At 30.3% G+C, this 23,047-nt stretch overlaps 3 protein-coding genes and 2 long non-coding RNA genes across 12 annotated transcripts in view; 3 read left to right on the top strand and 2 right to left on the bottom strand.

The window, feature by feature from the left end:
- Positions 1-16: 16 nt before the first annotated feature.
- On the bottom strand, positions 17-3,424 carry LOC724685 (protein-L-isoaspartate O-methyltransferase domain-containing protein 1). 2 transcript variants are annotated; one of them, XM_006566632.3, is made up of 5 exons: positions 3,088-3,424; positions 1,664-1,993; positions 1,464-1,598; positions 1,137-1,388; positions 17-1,018 (listed from the first exon to the last, which is right to left on the bottom strand). In XM_006566632.3, exons 2-5 carry the CDS (start codon positions 1,968-1,970, stop codon positions 81-83), a joined length of 1,632 nt encoding a protein of 543 aa, XP_006566695.1. In that variant the 5' UTR covers positions 1,971-1,993; positions 3,088-3,424; the 3' UTR covers positions 17-80. The 2 variants fall into 2 exon arrangements, with proteins under 2 accessions (XP_006566695.1, XP_001120576.2); XM_001120576.5 differs by having other exon boundaries at positions 2,699-3,422.
- LOC113219067 lies at positions 2,342-2,870 on the top strand. Its single transcript, XR_003305566.1, has 2 exons — positions 2,342-2,540; positions 2,674-2,870. It is a non-coding gene; the product is annotated as an uncharacterized LOC113219067 (long non-coding RNA).
- An 812-nt stretch (positions 3,425-4,236) lies between the features above and the next one.
- LOC408319 (lethal(3)malignant brain tumor-like protein 3) lies at positions 4,237-13,156 on the top strand. 7 transcript variants are annotated; one of them, XM_006566626.3, is made up of 17 exons: positions 4,237-4,357; positions 7,055-7,262; positions 7,931-8,225; positions 8,335-8,574; positions 8,640-9,274; positions 9,348-9,507; positions 9,579-9,750; positions 9,857-10,037; positions 10,109-10,307; positions 10,395-10,612; positions 10,689-10,917; positions 11,011-11,200; positions 11,288-11,409; positions 11,580-11,943; positions 12,060-12,134; positions 12,222-12,531; positions 12,604-13,156. In XM_006566626.3, exons 1-17 carry the CDS (start codon positions 4,332-4,334, stop codon positions 12,727-12,729), a joined length of 3,750 nt encoding a protein of 1,249 aa, XP_006566689.1. In that variant the 5' UTR covers positions 4,237-4,331; the 3' UTR covers positions 12,730-13,156. The 7 variants fall into 7 exon arrangements, with proteins under 7 accessions (XP_006566689.1, XP_006566690.1, XP_006566688.1 ...); XM_006566627.3 differs by having other exon boundaries at positions 9,854-10,037; positions 10,121-10,307; XM_006566625.3 differs by having other exon boundaries at positions 9,854-10,037.
- A 1,299-nt stretch (positions 13,157-14,455) lies between these two features.
- LOC551501 (fringe glycosyltransferase) overlaps positions 14,456-23,047 on the top strand; it is a 66,455-nt gene continuing 57,863 nt past the window's right edge. Inside the window, exons 1-4 of the mRNA XM_623895.6 lie at positions 14,456-14,749; positions 15,059-15,295; positions 18,807-18,855; positions 20,914-21,016. Of these exons, the coding sequence (XP_623898.4) occupies positions 14,456-14,749; positions 15,059-15,295; positions 18,807-18,855; positions 20,914-21,016 (683 nt within the window). The remainder of the gene's footprint in view (positions 14,750-15,058; positions 15,296-18,806; positions 18,856-20,913; positions 21,017-23,047) is intronic.
- On the bottom strand, positions 21,791-22,567 carry LOC113219075. The gene is made up of 2 exons (XR_003305586.1): positions 22,417-22,567; positions 21,791-22,149 (listed from the first exon to the last, which is right to left on the bottom strand). It is a non-coding gene; the product is annotated as an uncharacterized LOC113219075 (long non-coding RNA).

Here is a 23,047-nt window from a genome sequence, read left to right as displayed (position 1 = left end):
TGTAAATATACATATATTTATTTATTCATTTATTTATTTAAATTAGAGTATTATGACTTGGCGTGTGTAATTTACTTATATTACAGCTTACGATTATAATTTAGGTACAATTTTGATGAAAAAGGCAATGGTAACTCTTGTATTTTCTCTTTCATGTATGTAGAAAAGGCATTGCTATTCACATAACGGGCGATTATTACTTCTTGGTCACGGGAGACATCGGACGGGTCCACGTCCATCGCGTTCGTGGCGTCCTGCGGAGATTCGACGTCGGGTTTTGCCAAGTCTGATTGACTGGTATTCGATCTAGGGCTACTCTCCTCGTTGCTCAAATTTACATCCTCCACGATACCGCTGTCCGTTTTCTCTCGTTTCGCCATTTTCTTACGTTGAACGGGAAGAGTATCATCCTGTTCCGTTTCGCTATCGCTTTCGCTTATATTCAACAACGTTTCGGTATGCTTGAGTAAGTTCAAATAAGTCTCGCTCACGTTGTTAAAATTTTGTAGCTCGGATTTACTTTGAGACTTTTCCTCCGTCGGATTCGAAGTTGTCTGTTCGTCGTTCGTACTCTCCTCTGTCCGTGAAACAGAGAGTTTGTTGTTACTACTGTTTGTAGAATTTTCAGAATTCTGATTGTACCAATCAACGTTGCCGTTGTTATTCACCATTTGCCAATTTTGATTTTCGTTCATATTGCACAATACGACCGCCCGTACTTGAGAAGTTGTGTACAAATCTCTAGGATCGGCATCCACGCTGAGCAACACGCATACCCTTCTCGTAAATTCATCATCTTCGTCGGACGCTGATTCGTCCGATACAGATCCATCGGATTCCCCCAACACAGGTATTACGAATCTCGTTAACGTTTGTTGGGGAGAATTGAATCTTCGTCGTTCCAATAATATTACTTTTTCCGTTTCCAAATCTTCGTGCTCTTTCCATACGTTTAATCGCAAACAACGTCTAATTTTACCTCTGCACAGTTCTTGTAAAGACAACGGCACGCATTCAGCTACAATGAATATAATATATTAATAAAAGTTGGTGAAGCTAAATATAATTTACAAGTATCGTTCTTTTCTTCTTTTTTTTTTTTCTATTTTATCTTAAAAAGATAATAAAATACTTACGTAAATGAAATAAAGTTTGCTCGGTTGTGGTAGGTACGACTAATGTTGCAAATGATACAGGAAGCATTTTAAAGTGTAACCAAGTATCCTCGTCTATTCTAAGTACACGTAGCAAATGATCTTTGAACGGCATCACGAGAATACCTCCAATACATACAAATTGTTTAATAAATCCTTCGTAATTTTCAGGACATGCTGCACCGCAATATACTCTGTCATATTGTCTACCAGGTGCAACATTCAGACAATTCCCTGCCAAATGTACAGTTACATGACTCTTTCTTGTTCTCACAGGAGTCACATATAAATAAATTCTTTATGTATCACCTTGTATAAAAACTGGTTCACAAAAGTCAAATTCATCCAATGCTAATGACTTCTGTTTAAATTCTTCGAGTCGCTCGTACGCATATTCTAAACAATCTTCGTGCAACTCAATGCCATGATTTGTTCCATGTTGGTCTAAGAAAGGCATAAAGATATCACGAATATTCTATACTGATCTAGTAAAGCAGCAGTGTTCTTACTCAATATGAGTCCTGCCATTGTACTGAGATAACCAGTTCCAGACCCAAGATTTAAAAAGCTCAATCCTGGTTCCAATGAAAGACTTTCCATCACCTCACTATATATGCATGGTGCGGATAAATGAATGTTGCCATGTTTCCAGGCAAGATCATTATAAGCTCTATCTCTGTGAGATGGTAAAACATAATCTGCTCTATCAACAGCTCTAAAAACTTGTTCTACTTTTCTTGTTCTTATATATCCAGATTTCATTAAGTTATTAACTAATTCATCATTGTTTTGTCCACTGCTTACAGCTGCCCCCATTATTAAAAATTTACTAAAGATCTCTGCAACAAAATTTTAATACATTAATTAAATATTTTTTTGTCATTCTAATATTTATATTTAAAATAAAAATATAAAATTAAAAATATATATATACATGTATATATATATATCTATTAAAAAAATAATATTCAATATATCTAATATATATATATCTATTTACTATTATACTTATATAATAATTATTATTTTATTATTATAGTTATCATAATATAATATATTTGAAAACAGATATAATAATATAATAATCAAATATAATAATTATAATTTTGTATAGTTTATTATTATTAAATAACTTACCAAGTTAAAATATAATATTTTTAATTAAAATATAATATTTTAATTAATTATTAAATTTTATAAAAACACAAAAAAATAATTTATTAAAATATATTTCATCCAATAAGAATAAAATTCGGATTAATAACATTAACGTATCTCATTTTGTTATTGATACAATAGCAAATAGCTAATTTTATTATACGTCAAAATATAACATGATAATGATCATATACGTCAAAGTGCGTCTCACATACAAAATCGGATAAAGTATGTATATTTAAATTTTTTTGCAGCAAACTCGTAAAATAAGTTAATCTTGAATTAAATATTTGTTTAATTTAAATATTTGTATGTATAAACGTTAAAAGTTTTAAAGAAATTTGTATGGAATTTTTTGCAGCATTCTCATTAAAACGTTCCCTTACCAGATGAAAACACTATGCTCAATGACAGTGAATAATGGAGTCGATGTTAAGTCGGAAAAAAACTTTCAGCTTCGAGTTAGTTTATTATAATGCACACAATATCACGCATCGTAACATGACATTTTGCAACAAGAGACGGGATTTACTGCTATGATGTCTTCTGTTTTGATAAGTATACAAGGGTCCATCAAGTCCATCAGCTGATAGCACAAAACACGAGAATTGTCTCTACGCCATTGTCCGTCACCGATCTTTTTACGGCAAGTTAAACGACACATAACAAATTTCACGGAGAAAAACCTGATTTATTATAACTATCATCTTGTTTTTTATTTATCTTTCGGAATTTTTTTTCTCAATCACAAAGTATCTTTCTATTTCTTTTTTACCTTTTCCTTTGAAACGCGTATGCGTATTAATCGGCCTTTTCGAAGCATACGACAGTGCCGTCCCCACGGATGGAGCCCCTTACGTGACAACCATCCCTCCTTTTGCTATCCTTCCTACAAGACAAAGAGGGTTTAGAGAGAGAGAGCGACATTTCTGATGTTATTTCTCTCTTCTTCTAACTTGCTTTTAAAACAGAAAACAATTCGCGGGAAGTATTTGTATTGTATGCGCGGGTGTAGTATAACATTGGTTAGCGTCTCTGTACCATGGTAACGAAACTGAAATGGAAAAAGATTGTCCAAGCTTCGGAGCTTAGCTTCGACAGCACTGGCCAACAAAATCGAGCGCAAGCGTTTACATATGTATGTTTGACATATGTTTCTCAAATCTAAATATATATATATATATATATATATATATATATATATTATGTTTCTCAAAAATATATACATATATATATATACATATATATATATATATGTATATATATATATATATTTATATATATATATATTTATATATTTATTTATTTATAATTAAATAATTTTAAAGTTTAATTTAAATGATTTGTAATTAATGTTTCTGCAATTATATATGTCAAATAAATTAATAAAGAATTTATTGTAGCAAATAATCGTATAATATATACATTGCATAGAAATTATTTATTATTTTATGAAAATATGAAAATATTACTGCGAAATATAAAATAAATTTTTCAATATATATAATAATTCTATTAAATTTGTTATATATTATTATTACTTTTTATTTTAATATTGAAAAACATAACATTTAATTTTAATTAATATATGATCAAGAAAATAAATTAATTTTATATAATTTGATTAATATGAGAAATTTAATTTTTTTAAATTATTTTTTAAAATTGAAAAAAAATATCAATTTTTTATTATGATTTTTATACCAAAATAAATAAAAAATAATCATTATCATTCGATACTTTTTATATTAAATATGATAATTACATGTGAATCATATTTTTTTTTTGTAAAAATTATATCTATGAAGTAATTTTACTAATATATTTGAAAAATAGTAATAATAATATATAACTGATAAAGAAAAATTTCCATTATATGTTATTAAATGCATATTTCTAAAGTAGTTAAGCATTTTTATCTTATTTTATTTTACGTAGCAATGTGAATGAGTCTTTTTACAGCAGAAGCAACATGGGTCGATGCGCATGCGCATTTAGAATGATACCGTCTCTTCGCATATGATGGCGACTGACAACTTTAAAACGTGAGTTTATTATCATATAATTTCTTATGTTTACAATGTGTTGTTCGCGTGTAAAATATAACAGTGCTATCATTAAATATTCAGATGTTTGTTAGTCAGGTAATTTTTTTTCACGATTATTGTTTAATAGATTATATCCTTAAAATTACCGCTCATAATTCGTTAGACCAACATTCACTTATCCTAGTAAGTATACCTATAAAGCTTTCCGTAACTTCTTGCATTAGTGTACTTGAAAAAAGTTGTAAAGTATTTATGAATGAATGTAACATGTATAAACTTTTTAGTATATATTAATATAATTTTCACAATAATCTTTATTTATATTCTTTTTCAATTTATTTCATATAGAAACATACTTAAAATATTGTGACTTTGGTGCTTTGATAATGATTGTATCTACATATTCATAACGATCAATTAATACTGGTAAAGTAAATATAATGAATTAAATATTTTTTTCCTAGCTTTGAAAACTTTTTAATAACCTTGATACATTAAATATTTTATATTTTATTGAATTATATTTTATTATTATTTTTTTATAAAAATAACTCATATTCATAATTTATAATTAAAAATTTGTTTTTTATTTAGGATTATCTAGTTTATAGTATCTTTTATAAATTTAAAAAATATTTGTAAATTATAGTTATGTCGTATTGTTATCGTTATTATTAATTTATATCAAAAGTTTATAAATTATTTAAAATTTTAATAAAATTTATAGTAAAAATTGTTTATTACTGATTTTTATCCCTTTCGAATATAAATTTATGACATTCAAATACTATAATTATAATCTGATGATAATTATAAATTTATATTTTATGTGAAGCGATAATTCGAGCGAATATATTGAGCATTAAAAATACAAACTCATATTTTAGAGGTTAATGTAGAAGTATATCGAAATAGAAACTTAAGCATTTGTTTAATATGCAAATTGAATTTATCAATTAGAATTTTCTATTAATCAATACAAATAATATTTATGTATATAGCACAATAGAAAATATTGATCGTTAAACTTAATAATTTTATCAACAGTTCGTCAAAATTGCTGTTTCAAAGACAGAATCCTTTTCCCGATTACACGTATTGCTCGTTTAACCAATCCAAATACGATAACAATACGACGTCACTTGAATACTCGCCGCCATTGGTTAAAAGCAAGAACTATAAAAATAAAATAATAAAATTTAACATATCTATACTTGAAACAAATCTAAATCAAATATGTTTCATATTGCACATTTTTATTAAATTATTAATATATTAGTAAATTTAAATTTTCAAAATTCAATATAATGTCTGTTAAATAACAATAAATATGTGATTTGGTTTTTTTTTAAAAAAAAATATTAATTTAGTTCGCATTGATCAACAACACGTATATTACTCGTACTTTTTTTTCAATAATATTTGCGCGGGAAATTCATTAAAGAGTAAAACAATAAAAATATATTATCAATACACTAGATTAGATTAAAACATTTTTTATATGTCGTGTGTATCGATCGACTGAGCATGATCCTTGAATGATTTCAAAATTACTCGCTGTCGGGAAAAATCTGTACATCCTATGCGGTTAATAGTGCACTGAGAACATTACCATTGGTCGAAGTTGTGAACTTGTTCTTTAGTTTAATAGCGATTAACCAATAGCGAGCGGCCTGTTGCGCCGTCGCTACTACAGTTAGAGCCTATGAGGACGTAGCTGTAGCGTACGGAGAACGAAGGCTCGAACGCTTAAAAGATATGTGAAAATAATTGCTTAAAATTCCGTGGAATTCAATTTGGTTTGTTCTTCATTTATACTGTATTAATTATTTACGTTATCTTAAGAATTCTGGTAGAAGTGATCAGTTTTACATAGTTTAATCTATTCTCCGTTCCAGTGTGAAAAGTGTGCGTGCGCGTTGTATTCTTCGAGTGATTTGTGATGCGCGACTGATGATTTGTAAAAGTATTAGAATAAAAATATCTGTGCTGTAACTCTTGAAAGTAATAGTTTCTTGAGATTTTTGGTATTTCATAGAATATATAGAATAAATTCTTATTCAGCCGATAGGTTTAAAAGCGTGAAAAATAATAACGTAACTTCACTCAATGATATTAATTCGGCGCGTGTTTCAAATCGTGTTGGCAATTCTCTTAACGCCCAGTTATGGCTATCTGTGAAATCACGACAAAAGTAACCGAACTTTACATATTAGTTTCATTTACTTTATTTTGTTAAATTTTTTTCATCGTGTATATAAAAGTCGCAATTATTCATGAATTATGTAACTAGTAACAATTCTATTATTCACTTGGTAATAGAAGATATTATATATTGTTAGGTTTGTAAAATTATAAAGTATTTTTTTTTTTTTTTTTTTTGTCTATTTCTTTTACATAAAAATCTTTGATATATTTTTTATTTTTTTTCTTCGTTTTTATTTTATAATAAATTTTAAAAATTAATTTTCTAAATATAAATAAAATTTAAGTCAATAAATTGTTTTTATCTTTTAGTATTCTAGTTACATTATTTGTATTGTTTTGTGATATAATTTTAAAAAAATAAAGATTTTATGAAAGTATGATAATGGTTTATGTTTTTAAATCTTTTTGTAACAATTTATTGTTAAATAAGAAAAATAAGTTTCTTTATGTATCTAAAAAATATGATGCATTACGTTTTCTTGACAGAATGGAAGAAGAAATAGTAGTAGATGATGTAGATGAGAACAGTAGTACGGAGGCTCCACAATCAGATGACCCAACAACACCCGTTATGCCTTTATTATATATTCAACAAAGTAAATTACGTTCAGTACCACCAACAACCACAAATCAGACTTTGGTTTCACCTAATGCTACTCAATTGGCTGCTATTATCAATCCAGTTAATAATCAGGTAAATTAAAATTTTTATCTTATGTAAGATAGCTTGAATATTTAAGGAAATTATTTTTTTCTATATATGATATAATATTGAAAAATCTTTAATGAAATTTAAAAAAGATCATTAATATTCATAATTTGATTCTTATATAAGTAAATTAATATATTGCACTATATAGTACAATAAACTACACAATTGTAATATATAGGTCAGAGTAACCTATAATTATATAAAATGATACAATAATTTAAATATATATTAACTATATTTTCATTGTTATATATATATATTAATATGAAAAATATACATGTGAAATTTTATTAAATTCCATGTGTAAGTGATAATAATGAATGATATATATCTTTATAGTAAATATAGATCTGTTCTCAATAAATTTGTGTAGTGAATAATAAGTAGGAAAATATAAATTATATTAAATGTTATTTTTTTATTTAATTATTCAATATTTCTATGATAGTGTTAAAAATTTTTTAAAAAATACATTTCAAAAATATAAAGAATTTGAATTATATTAAATTACACGATAGTGAATTATTAAATGATTTTTATGATTAAATTAATTGTGTTAAAATATCAATTTCATTCAACTAATTTATTTGGAATTTTATGAATTAATTCAATGTCAATATCATCAATGAATTGTTTATTTCATTTTCTAGATTGTCACTGGACAGAATAAAGTATTTATACAAGGACCAAGTCAGGTTACTACTTCTCAAAGTAAACAACATATTGTAATTCATCGGCCAATTAATACTGTCAGTACCACAACAACTTCACAAGGTCAGAAACATATATTACTTAGAAAGTCCAACACATCTACTGCTCAGATTGTGCCCTTAAGTACTTCTCAGGGAAACCAAGCCAATGCACAAGCAGGCAAGCATACGTTTGCATATCTCGGGACTCTCATTAAACCAAATAAATCACGTGAATCTGTTGTTATTCCAGCAGGTGATTAATTCTTAAATTTTGTTTATATTATATAATAATGATTATAAAAAGTATTTTTTATTAATATAATTTTAATTTATTAATATATTTTATTAATATACTTTTTTAGGGGCTTTGACTACAACTCAAATAACTAAACCAAAATTAGTAATAGCACCAGTTATATCACAATTAGCTCAAACTTCGACAAGCACTACTACAGGATCTCAAAGTCAACCTCCAAAACATATGGCGAATTTATTATTACCAGTCAGTATTCCCCAACAAAATGTACCTCCTAAATCCAGTATGTTTAATTTAAAAATTAACAATGGCCAAATTAATACTGATAGTAAAGGAACTATTACTGGTAAGTATTTGAAAACATTTAATTGTTAAATTTAAAAAAATTATCAATCTTATTTTATATCACAGTGCTGCGAGAGTCAAAAACTACAAATTCAGCTACTCATCCACCACCTTTGCATCCTATTACAAAAATGAGTTTATTAAATGCAAATAAAGGAAATAATAATTCGACAGATAGTATAAAAATCACAGAAAATCCAGATTCTGCTGTTATTACTCCCATTCCAAAAAAGGATGATACTGGTATACCTGAAAAACGGAAAAAGACGATAAGCAATATATTAAGAGGATCGAGTGAAAAACGAATGAAGAAACAAAATCTTTCAAAATCTCCTCAAGAGAGTATAGTTGATGTAAGCTATGCACTAAGTAGTCCAGAATCAGAACAAGATAAGGATAAGAAAGTGCAAAATGATGATGATATTACTTTGATTAAAGTAGTTCCTAGTGAAGATAAAACTATGAAACTTACTAATACTAACATGGATGATGATATAAAAATTGAGATTATTAAAACGCGCACAAGTTGTGGTATTGAGTCAATAACAGACAATAAAAACGATTCTAAGATTAATATAAATAACCATGAAGATTTGAAAGATCATTTAAATACAACACATGCGAATGATTCAAATTTTGATGCAACAAAAGTTTTAGATTGGAAAGATGGTGTTGGAACTCTTCCTGGAAGTACGTTAAAGGTATGGCAATGTAATGTTAAAAAGTTAATTTGTGACTAATGTTATAGTTTAAAATAGCGAATGTATTCCATAGTTTTGTATGAATGAATTTGGTATCATGGAAGTAGTAGATGAAGACGAAAATAGCAAGCAAAGTAAAGATTGCATTGGTGACAAAGAAAATGTTTGTTCGACTCAGAATTCTTCCAAATCTAGCCCTGTAACTGTTAATAATATAAATACAGAGAAAAAATGTAAGTATTAAATTATGATTTTTTTCAGAGAGGAATAAAAATTTTTTTTAAATAACAATTTATTTTTTTAGCTGACGATAGGAAATCTAGGACTGTTTCGGCGGATACAATGTATCATTGTGAAGGCTGTGGATGTTATGGATTAGCTGCAGAATTTGAAAGTCCAATATCATGTGGTCCAACATGTACAGAAATAATAGAAGCCAAAAAACAACCTACTTTACGGAAAGAAAAAGATTTAAAGTATGTAATTTAATGTAAAATTTTCGAAAAGTTATATTTAATTAAATATATATTTAAATTTATTTTTATTATTATTATTATTTTTTTTTTTTTTTTGATTTAGTAGAGATTTACGTGCGAAACGTAAACGTAAAAGATTACTTCAAGAACAACAACAGTCGAAAGAAATAGAAGAAAAATCCGAAGATAAAGTTCAAGATAAGGTAAAGTCTGAAACAGATGAGGATACAAAAGATACCATCACAGGAATAGATGATGAAAGTCAAGGAGATACCACTGAATCAAAGGTATTTATAATCAAACTTTATTTATATAATCATTAAAATATACTGGTTTATAAATATGTTTCTGTATGTAGTATCCTTGGCAGACAGGAAAACTCGGATTTTCATGGTCTAAATATCTTGAACATTGTAAAGCAAAAGCTGCACCTGTTAAATTATTCAAAGATCCTTTTCCATATACTAAAAATCATTTTAAAGTTGGAATGAAATTAGAAGGAATAGATCCTGAACATCCATCACGATATTGTGTTCTTACAGTTGTTGAAGTAGTAGGTAAGTTCGTTTTAATTTCTTTTTTTTTTATATTTGTTATATAAAAATAAATTTAACATATTTAAACTATATATTTGATATTTTCAGGTTACCGAATACGTTTACATTTCGATGGATATTTAGAAAATTATGATTTTTGGGTAAATGCAGATAGTATGGATATCTTTCCTATTGGTTGGTCAGAAAAAAATGGACATAGATTAGACCCCCCAAAAGGTTATGTAGCTAGTAATTTTAATTGGAACGCATATTTAAAAATTTGCAAAGCTACTGCAGCACCAAAAAATATATTTTCAAATAAAAGTGTAAGTATTAATTTTAAACGACATATGATATATTTTAAATTTTTATAAATTTAATCAATATATTTTATTATTATAGTCCGTCTGTCCAACTGGTTTCCGTGTAGGAATGAAATTGGAAGCAGTTGATAGAAAGCATTCATCATTAGTTTGCGTAGCTAGTATAGCAGGCCTAATGGATTCTCGTATATTAGTTCATTTTGATTCCTGGGATGAAGTATATGATTATTGGGCAGATGCAAGTTCTCCATATATTCATCCAGTAGGATGGTGTCATCATAATGGTCATAGTTTAACGCCACCAAATAGTAGGTGAAAATATATATTTGTTTTTATATATCTATTTTATAATTTTTTTCAGAAAGAATGATACATACAAAAATATAAATTTATTGATTTAGATTATAAAGACCCCAAATCTTTTACGTGGGATGCATATCTTAGAGAAACTCGTTCTATGGTCGCACCAGCGCGAGCTTTTAAACAACGACCACCTTGCGGATTTAAACGTGGAATGAAATTAGAAGCAGTTGATAAACGTGTGCCCCAACTTATAAGAGTAGCAACAGTTGAAGACGTAAAAGATCATATGTATGTAAATAAATATTTATTTTTATCAAAATTAATTAATTATTTGATTATTAATTTAGAACGTAAAAAATTATATTTACATTACAGGTTAAAAATACGATTTGATGGATGGCCAGAAAATCATGCCTATTGGGTTGATGATGATTCACCTGACATACATCCCATGGGTTGGTGTATGAAAACGGGTCATCCTTTGGAACCACCATTAAGTAAGAATTTTTTAAATATTTATTACATTTGTATATTTGTATATTTTATTGTTTTTCTACATTTTTTATATTTTGTTATTTTTAATATTTTTAATTTTGAATATATATTGTATCTTTATATCTTTTTTAAAGATTGTGTTTATAATCTTAATATATGTTACTCTTTATAGCTCCGGATAATTTAAATGATAGACCAGAGTGTGGAACATATGGTTGCAAAGGAATAGGTCACGTGAAGGGACCAAAATATGCAACACATAATTCTGCATCAGGATGTCCATATTCACCTCAAAATCTTCACAAAGTTAGACAATTAGCTGACAGGCTTAATTTAAAGCATGAAACTTGTGATTTTGAAGATGATTTACAGGATAGGTCAAAAACAGAAAAGGCTGATAAAATAAAAATGGAAAAATCTGAGAAATTAGAGAAGCCATTATTTTCGGAAGAACGATTAATGAAAACTGAGAAAGATATTAAACAAGAAGATGGAGATTTTTCTGATAAAAATGACAAATCTGAAAATTCAGAAAAGTAAATTATATTAATATTATATTTCAATTATTTCAATTATATATCAATTATATTCCTATTAATTAAATTATTATATAAAATAATTGATTTTAATATTATATTCTAAACTATTATAGGTCTAGTAAGTCAAAACATCATCACAGCGATGGACAAACAGATGATGATGAACTTCTAAGGAAAAGAAAAAAAAGGTTTGCTTCTAAATAATTTTTTTTTTACATTCATAAATATTTATTATCAATTTATATACATTATATATAATTTATATATTTCTATAGACGACAGATTTCTGAAGAACCTTTATATTCACTTTCAAATTCATTTGGTGATTCTTCATTAAATACTATACCTTATGCCGCAAATATGCCTGATAAACAGTTGCGTACGGAATTATATCAATCTGTTTATAATCCTGGATACAATCCATTACCGGATGCTCCACATATATGGGCAAAACATAGCAATGCTTTAAACAGGGTAGTAGCAAAACAAAATACGAATCCGCGAAGGTGGTCGAATGAAGAAGTTATTAAATTTATACAGAGCGTCCCTAATTGTAAAGAAATTGGAAATATCTTTAGACAACATGTATGTATTAGAAAAAAAAAAAAAAATTTATATAATTTGAGTTGTGCTTAATTTTTTATTTTATTTTCACAGAATATAGATGGAGAAGCATTTTTAATGTTGACTCAAGAGGATTTAGTATCACTGTTAGGATTGCGTCTCGGTCCTGCGATTAAATTGTATAATAGCATAGTTCTCTTACGTCGAAGGGCAACGTGAATGATATGCGATGAACGCATATATAATTGGATTTTAAAAAGTGCAAAGTGGCAGCTATCTTAATGATCGCATCAAATGTATTTATGAAAAAAAAAAGAGAGGCTTAACAATCATTGAGATAGGAATGTACCTCCTATCGTAATTAGAACATTAGTTTATAAATGGAGGAGGAAAGTGTAATAAATTTTAATTTAATGATGTAAAAGACAATTATTGAAGTGAAAGGCAATTATGTGCTTGAAGTTGAAATGGACAAATTTTATCCGTATGTGATCACGAGATATAATTATAATTCGGACATATGGCCATGATGAAGTACTTACGATTGTCCGTTTTAATTTTTTCCTATACAGTGCATTCAATCATGTACAAATGTAAATATTAATAATCTTAATAATTAAATATTGTAATACAAAAAATATAAGTAGTTTTTCGAAGAAATCTACACCTGACCTGCGATATTAATATTAAGAATAGCTTACCTTCGTCCTTCGAATTCTCTTTAGGGCGAATTTATTAGCAATAATAACATATTTTTTTATAACGTATTATAATACCAAATGTTTCTAATATTTTACAATTTAACAATATTTCATTTTTACAATAAATAAAGACAACGAAAGCCAATTCGAATAAAAAAAAAAAATTGTAAATATATGTCTAATAAACAAAAAATTTAAATCCAATATATGATGTATATTATATATAAAATAACGTATAATGCATGAAAAAATTAAAAATATTCCCTAATTCCTTTCAAATAATAAGGATGTTCAACGATTCATTAAAAAAATAAAAATGAAATATTCGTAATAGATAAAAATTAATTAAAATAATAATAATAATATTTTAATTACTCCTATTTGTTACTCATTGGCTTTCAATTGATATTAAAATTTAGTACCATGTTGCACAACAGAGACGGTGCTCTATTTAAAATGCGTTTCCCTTCTCATTTGTTTCAGACATTGTACCACTCGCAGGCCGTTTTTCTCCCACCATACCAACCAAGTGTCTGCTATGGCGATGTTTACAGCGTAGTCAGGGCGGCTGGCCATGTGTTCAGTCGGTGGCCTGTCGCGTGCCGCGCAGCAGTACGTTGTGTTACGTGTTGGCCTCGTGATTTCTTGTATCACTCCGAAAGCATTTTTGTGTGACAACCAGTTGTCAAATATTTATTGTTATTTTACAAATTGCATTTAATTACTTTACATTGATTATATTTTTTTTAATATTGACAAAAATTAAATAATTTAACGCATGATTAATTGATTCATAGAAATATATTTTTATGATATTAAATTCGGAAGACAAGTTTCAAGATACAAAATATTGTTGAACTGAAGTATAGAATTCTAAATGTATCGATTTTAATGTTTTAATCGATCTAGAAGAAATTGATAAATAATAAAACCAACTATGAACTAAGTGAAGTGAAACGATGACATTAGTGATGTTATTAACAATTCGTTACAAAATATCATATATTGAAATTTTACAATTACATTTTTCGATTAATTTAAAAAATAATAAAATTACTCGAAGGACGATCTTGTGATTGGCATAGTGAATCTATATAATTCACGTGATTCCTTGTCATGCGCAAACGTGATTGTTTCGAGTTACGAGTATATTTGATTAACAAGAACAAATTTTTCGACTAGTCGATATTTAAAAAAAGTAATACAACAGTGACGCGAAAACTGACGGGTATATATCATATGTTATGACTGGCGTATTTTTAACAAGCCAGAAGGAGGAGAACGATGTGGGGTGGTTATCGTTAATTATTGGAATTCGAGAAAAACGCGAAAATCACGGAGAAGAAGGACAGTCGGTGAAATTTGGTGGCGGTGGGCCACAGACTCGTTTGTCGGTGATTGACGCGGGATATACCGGCACCGGAAGTGCTAAAATGCCCCGTGGCCTACCGACTAGACGAGGTCTTCAAGCATTGGCACTTGTTCTTGCCACTGCTTATGCTACGATTCTTCTTTATCAAGCTATCGTACCTCGTCAGGTAAGTGTTTTAAGAAATTTACATCATTATTTGAAATAAACATTTAATCAACATCTGTGATAAAGAGCATTTCGTAATTCATCATTTTCGAAATTCATAAAAATTATATATTGTTAAAATTCAATAGTAATTCGATAGTAGGTTATATAAATCTATTTTCGTTAAAATAAATAACAGATGCATCATCAATTCGTTTTATAATTTACATGTTCTTTTTTTTTAAATATTCGAATTGTTGTTCTATATGCATCATGTTTATAAATATTACGAGAAAGCATTGACCTTGTATATGTGTATTACATTGTTCAGTGGATCGACGAGATGACAGTTGAAGTAAATAGCAGAAATGTACTGGTAGAAGTGCCATCTTCAAGGAGAATGATCAGAGAGGAATCATCGGTAACACCTGCAATCGCGACTGCGACGATGGCACCATTCACCACAAATCTCGACGATGTGTTCATCAGTGTAAAGACCACCAAGCATTATCATCATTCTCGTCTGCCGGCTATTATCAGCACGTGGTTTCAATTCGCTAAGGATCAGGTAAGTAAATAGAAGTATTATATATACTAAATTTGATGTTTATGTTTATATCTATATATACATATATATACATATTTGTATATATTCATATAATATTTTTCTAATGTATAACTAATGTTATCAAACATGCGATTCCTTTATTTATTTTTCGAATAATTAGATTTAAAATTATATTTTACATTAATTTGAAACGGAAGGAAATAAATGGAAATTTATGTCTAATTTATCAAGTCGAATAGAAATTTTTAGCTTATTTTACAGTCGTGAAAATAGGATTTTATTTCTTTATTTTATTTATATATTTTTTTCTTTCTTCTTCCCATTGGCTCGAAAATTATAGATATTACGTCGGTAGGAACGAAATATCTACAAATTCAACTTTCGCGATATTATCATGCCGCGACTAATTGCATGCATTGTATTCTCCTTTCTACTCATCCTTTTGCTCCCAACGCTACTGACGACATTTCTTGGAACTAATAATCAAGAAAAGTTAGAGGACTGGATAACAATCAGATTCTCAGGATTCGTACAAAATTATTCAAGGATGTAAAAGTTTATTTCAGAGTACTTATGGTTTTATAGCACTATAATATTTATCTACTATCTTATTCCATTGGGAATCTTCTTTGAAGCATAGGTTTTAATTTGTTTTAATTTGTTTTATTAGATTTGAGGTTAAGAAAATTTTATCGAATTATATTTTATAATAACATATTATATTTCTATAATGAATAATCACAATTAAAGAAATTAATATGTTACTTATCGATTATCGAATCAAAATCGATAGTATAGATCTATTTAAAATAGATAGAATAAGATATTCTTTTCATTTCGCATTATAAATTCGCAATCCAATTTACGAAAAAGAATCATTTATCACTGTCAAAAAAGAAGTGAATAAGAAAGCGGATTCAAAATCAAATCATTTTTTCACGATATATTGATGATAGAAATTTAAATAATTTTAAAAAACTGTACATATATGTACACATATTCATACTTTTATATGTATTTCTTATATTCATCATCGCAGCAAGATTAAGTAGATATTTTCAGTTCCGACAAATTGTTCGTGATGCATCTTGTAACCGAATGAAATTAATACGTTGCGATTCGACAGTCATCATATTCAATTGGCCCGCAGTTAACATTTCATTGGAAGATTTTATTAAGAAGAAAGGGATTTCTATCGGCGATATCGATCAATCGAATGTCGAAGCTCTCTCTTGTCATTAGTTTCAGTGACTCACTTCATATTGTAACTCTACAATTTACAACAGCCGTTTCGCCTCTGAATCGTTCCCGGATAATTGATCAATTACGACGTTTATTTATCTAGAAATGCTTACTAACCGCACTGCTATAATTTTACACGACTAAAATACATGGAATTTTTCAAGTTAATCTCGAATTCTTTTATTTTATTTTTTTTTTTTTCGATAATCTGTTTTTGAAATTGATTTTGAATTCATTGTAATTTTTAAAGAAATAAAATTTGGGGCAATGAAAACACACTCGTTATCGATATCAATATTTCGATTCAAAATTTATCTTTTGAAATAACTTGTAAGATCAGATTATTGCTTACACTGGTATATTATAAACTGGAATACAAGCATATATCACTCGTTAACTAAAATTAACTTGAAACTTTTTAATTCTTAACCTCACTTATTACGCATAGTCGTAAATGGTGGTAACTAGAACCAAACATTCGGATCCCAGTGTAAGAGATCAGCTTAACGACGATACTCGTTTTAGTCGCGACATACGTGCGTGGATTAACGTAATTACGTCGATGTAACACGACGCCGGTGCCACTGACGTCATCATATCACTCGTCTCTCTTTTTCTCTGGTGTGCGATGTCTCTTGTTTGCCGGATATTCGTGTTCCTTCTGCAAACGCTGACTTGGGGTTTATTCGCTTCACCTCTTTTTTTTCTTCTGTAAACATTCGTTTCTTCTCTCTCTCTCTTTCCACCACGATTTAATTGCAGGTTATACAGGACATCCGTTTTGTCGCGATAATTCTTATCGTGAGATAACATCCCATGGATAATTTAACTCTCATATGGTAAATCTTTAACTTTCGACCGAAACGAACAAATCATTATTTCTTTCACTGAAAATAAATGTTCTCAATTAAATTTTTATATTTTTCTACATATTCTTGATTCTCTAAGAATATTATTACTATCGAAACATGTGTCGCCATGTTTAAACTATCGATTATCGATATGTTGTCGATATTATTGATAGTTTTATATATCGATGATATTAAGGGAAATATAGAAATGATTACAATTTTTATTTTTTTTATTCAATGTTACTATTAAAACATGTAAAAATATTATTTGTAATAAATTATAATTAAAATAAATAAAACTTTATTGAAAAATTATATTGTACATATATATATATATATATTGTAGTTTACTTTTAATCGATATGTAAACGATATATCAAAATTATTGATATTTATCGATATTATCGATATTTATAATGATATCGATAGTCATAATTCTAATCCAATTAGAAGGTTAAGAATGTTGTCTTTATTCTTATAAAATTAAATATAATCTCGAGTAAACATTGCAAGAAATTGGAAGATTCTGCTTTCGTACTTATTCTTTGAAATGGTTTATCCCATCGGACATTTTTCTCGTGTTTTTTGTCGTTTCTGCACAAATAGCGGGGATCTTTTATTTCCTTGGTTAGAAACTCCATGTCGCCACGTGAAAATCCTCGAAACAATACTTATGACGTCTGGTAAGTTATCGTTACCCCTCGTTTCGTCGGCGTTCACTTCCTGAAGGGAACTCGCCAACTAAAAATAGGCAACTGCTTTAACACGTGCGCTGCACCGATCTTTAACCGAGTCATTCTTCACTTGGCCAGATGAGACTGATGAACCTACCAGAGTTTCCTAACTTTAAGGTGTTTTCCTCTCGATTCGTTTCTCGTATCAATCGAAATCGTTCTATAAGATTTTTATAACATAACCTTATTTTTTATCTTGAATCTTCTTGAATTATTTTATTTATATTATTTTTATTTTTTTATCATCATATATATATATATTGAAATTGAAAAACTGAAATATTATTTATATCGGATGTTTAGTTAAAATTTAGTTAAATACTTCGAAATAGAACTTGCAAAAATCAAAAATGTCGAAAGATTCGAGTTTGAGAGTTTCGAAATCTTGTGCAGTTTCACTCGCGTAAGAGAAGAAAGGAAAAGTATAGTTTTGATTTCCCAGCGGCCGGTCAAGGATGAAACCCTTGGCAACGATTTATCGAGCTCGGTGGACGTAGATGGAGCGATCCGAGGTGAAACGAACGGAAGAAATCGAAATTTATGATCGGTACGCGGCGCGTGTTAGCTGGGGTAAACAATGGCGCCTGCGTACGTGACCGACACGTTGATCGTTAGATTCGTAACCGACGTAGAAGTAGCTTTTATCCAGTCGTGATTTAATCTTCGTTTTCTTTTTGATTTCAGACATGGTTCTTCACCGATCGAGACGATCCGTATTTCCAGAATCAAACCAGTGAGTAATTCTACTTTTCATTTTCAAACGTACTATGCGGTAAAAATTCGAATTCCAATTTATCCGAGAATAGAGGTTAGAATGAAGATGAGAATATTATTATCGATCTACTATCCTTCGTAACATTTTCATTAATTAGTGATTAAAGTATTTGCTCATTATGATCATAATAATAATAATAGTGTTTTCAAGAAGTGATTAAATTTCAGATTTCATTAATTTTATCATCCTTATTTTAATTTTTATTCTCTCGGTATATTATAATATAATCGTGTAATCTGTAAATAGGTTATGAATCATGAATGTATTCATAATGTTGCTTTAAACAAAAATCTTGCTTTATACAATTAAAAATATAGGGCTACGAAATAAATAAAGAAATAAGAACGAAATAGAAGCGTTTATTTCTGCTGTAATACGAGGCACGGATAATTACGACTGGACTTAATGGTTGGCCTCATTTACGCGATAATTGCCAGCGTGGAACGAACGAGCGTTATAGAAGCTTGTAGGACCCGTCCTCGTCCGATCGTTTCAAAACTTCTCGTCCTTTGGTTAATGGTCGCGTCGAAACACGTCACTGTCCACGAACGATTCGCGTTTTATCCGCGCGGATCACGCGAATGACACGTCATCTGTCAAACCGTGCGATTAATCGAAACCTAACCTAACTTTTGTAATCGAACCGGTACGGGATCAAGAACTGATTCAAGGGTTGACGTCGTTCGTCGATCAACCACCTGCTGGATTCGACGGGGTCGTAGAAATGGTATTTTGTTGGAATTCTTTTCTAGAACCTGCTCGTGAAAGGAATCGTATAATGGAATTTCGTAGGTCGATACAAAGAATTTTTTGAGAAATAGTTTTTCGTTTTTCGATATTTTCGGTTCAGGAAAGAAATTGAAATTTCCTCTTTCATCTGATAAATTTTTTTACATATTAATTAAATAAAATCTATTTATATATATATATATATACATATATATATATCGAAATTACTTTCGATATATATATCGAAATCTATACTTTCGATATATATATACATATATCGAAATCTATACTTTCGATATATATATATACACATATATATATCGAAATCTACTTTCGATATTTCGATCTGAAAAACGATATATAACTTTTTCAATCGATTGTTCCATCGAATGAATCGCGTGAACGAGATTTCATTTTACGGAACGTATTCTCTATTCTTATCCGTACGTTATAAGGTAAATATACGAAAAGAAATAATAAATATTTGGAGTAGTGAAAACCAGTTTGGAGCGATATTGAGCAATATGGCGGTAATCTTGGCGTTAGAACGAGAAAGGGTGGATTACGCGAGGCAGGTAGTAGAGAAAGGAGCCGTGGTGGAGGTGCAAACCGGTGCAGAGCGCGTGGTGAGGTCAAATGTCGGACGGTGCCCGAGGGCTCGCGTGCTCATCCCTTCTCCTTGGGATCCTAAGGTGGCCGACATTATCCACCCACGCGGCCGACTGATGCGTCGTTTACGCCGCAAGGGAATACGTGCTCCCAATTCTTCCGAATTTTTTTCGAAAATTTTAAAAATCTCTTCGTTCGATCCTATGATAATTTTGATTAATTTCATTCGTCAATATATATCGCGTTTTTAATTTTTTTTTTAATTACACCCGATAATTTAGAAAACGATCGTTCTTGTCTTGAAAAATTTACTTTGGAACTACGAATAGAACAGATTCTCTTCTCTTCGATTTATATCTTTCCAGTTCGCAATTATTAAGCGGCCGTGTAATTACGAGAACGATTCGAACGATTAATCGTCGCGTATTGTTGTTACTTATATATAATTGATACACTCGTGTATCGTGGGATACACTATCGTCTGTAGGCAAGGTGGAACGATACGTATCGCGATCGTCGAGAGATATATCTTCGAAAAGAATTATTAATGAAAAATTACGATCTCTGATTACGATCGAAGAGGAGGGTTATCAACCTTTCGATTAATTACATTTAATTACATCGCCCACTATTCTTTCTTTAACGAAACTTGACGTGTCTCTATTTTGTATCTTGCAGACGGCCATATGATCAACACGAAATGTTCGTCTTCGCATAACAGGCGGGCCCTTTGCTGTAAAATGTCGGTCGAATTCGACAGGTTCCTCGACAGCGGCCGGAAGTGAGTACTTGGTCCAATACTTTTATCTTCTTTATCTATCGCGTCTCTTCTATTTCGTCTGAAATTTTATTCAATCAATGCTTATCACGTATATTCATATATTTAATTTTTAACACAAATAAAAATAAAACGTGCACTTTTATTTTTAGAAATATCTACACATTTTTTTATTTTATATTATTATAAATACAAAAATCCATTTACGTATTCACTCAATTTTTTTTCACTTTTCATTTCATTTCTATTAAACCTGTTTTTATGCGTTACGATTTTTTCCAACTGTGACTCGCTGAATGTATACAAAGAAATCAGATTGGACGAAAAAAATATGCGGATTAAACAGGTGTATTTCTAACATCCATTGTGCGTTTACCTATGAATGCCGCCCTCAAAACGGATTGAACGACGATTCCCTCGGATCGAAGATATTATCGTGGAGGCCAGGTGGAAGACACGTATCGCGGTTCCTTCGATTCGAAAAAAAGGAGGGGGGAGGAGGAGGAGGAGGAGAAGGAGGGGAGAAGAAATCGAGTCGCGCGTGAATCGACCAAATTTGTGTCGGATAAACTTGTCCCGGCGGAGTATTCTCGAACTGACCAAATTAAACTGTTCGTTCTGTCAGCTTCGATCTGTCTTCTGAAGAAGAATTCTTTTTTCGTAAAGTAACACGTGATGTCCATTCTATGTACCGATATCGGTATTTTTTCGAAAGGAAAGTTGTTTTCTTCTTTCGTTAATTGCACAGAATTTTTTCTTTAATAAGGGAACGAAATATGATACTAAGAAAATTTTATCTTTCCTTATTTGAAAAAATTTTTTTTTTTTTTGGAATCGAAAGGACGACAAGGCTGGGCCAAAAGCGTTCCAGCTTGTTTGCAAATGGGATGTTATTGCTGCCGCTCGAATATTCGTGTTTGCATAGGGTGGAACAATCAAAATATTATCCTTCGACTGGAAAAACACGCCTTAATGGATAGTCGTCGTCGTCGTTTTCGTCTTAGTCCTCGGTCTCGAACCAATTATCCGTATATTTCCAACCATTTCCTCCTTTTTTCCACCTTTCCATTTTTATTCGTTCGCCGTGCAAGAGAGGTTAGGAACACTAAGCGAGAAATAGGGGGCGACATCGATTCCTAAAAAAGAAAGATGGTTAATCTATGTGATCGTCGATAGCTACCGAATGGTAGTTTCCGCTTTTATCAAGAGAGTTCCCCCAGTGGCGGCCATTTTTTCCCCATAACAATCCGTCGGCGTAGCACTTCACAGTGTTTACGTGTAACGCGTAAACCAGTTCATCAAGTCGTGTAATCAAAGAGGAGGATCAAAGAACAACTTGAAAGGACATTCTTGGTCCGTTGAAGAGGAAGGAAAGAAAGAACAAGCTGTTTTCAATTACTTACGGTTGTTAATTCGAGTAGTGGAAAGTGCATACTTGCACCTGCGTGTTTTCCAAGCGATCACGGATTGGTGGAATAATTCTTCTCAAGTTTGAAGAAAAATGTGCTCCTCTCCCCTCCCCCCTCTCGTTCGTTCTGTAAAAATATTTGACTCGGAAACTTGAAAAAAAACACTTGTCCCTCTCTCTCTCTCTCTCTCTCTCTCTCTCTCTCTCTCTCTCTCTCTCTCTCTCTCTCTTTCTCTCTCTCTCTTTCTCTCTCGACTTCGAGTGGTCCCCACAAGAGCCACCCGACCTTTTATAATCTCTTGCTACCGCTCACTGTTTAAGACCAGAATTCCCTTGCCCCGTATTTCCGCCACCTTTTCCTCTTTCACCGAGTAATTTTTCTCTTAACTGGCCGACGAGACGCGCGCGCGCACACGTGCTCTTCTGGATGGACGTTGCTGGGGAGCGAGGGTTCTCCCCTTACCGGGGGAATCCTTTTGTCCTGTTTGAGAAAAGTCCACAATACGGCACGTCACGGCCAGGAGGAGGACCCGGCCGTCTTCTTCGTGAGCGAGTAAGGATGGAAAGGGATTAAGGGGAGAAGGAGGAAGAAGAAGAAGAAGAAGAGGTGTGCACCAGCTGGCTCG

The sequence above is a fragment of the Apis mellifera genome, linkage group LG11, assembly GCF_003254395.2.
Source record: "Apis mellifera strain DH4 linkage group LG11, Amel_HAv3.1, whole genome shotgun sequence".
NCBI classification, from domain to species: Eukaryota; Metazoa; Arthropoda; class Insecta; order Hymenoptera; family Apidae; genus Apis; species Apis mellifera.
This window is presented reverse-complemented; position numbering and strand designations above follow the sequence as displayed.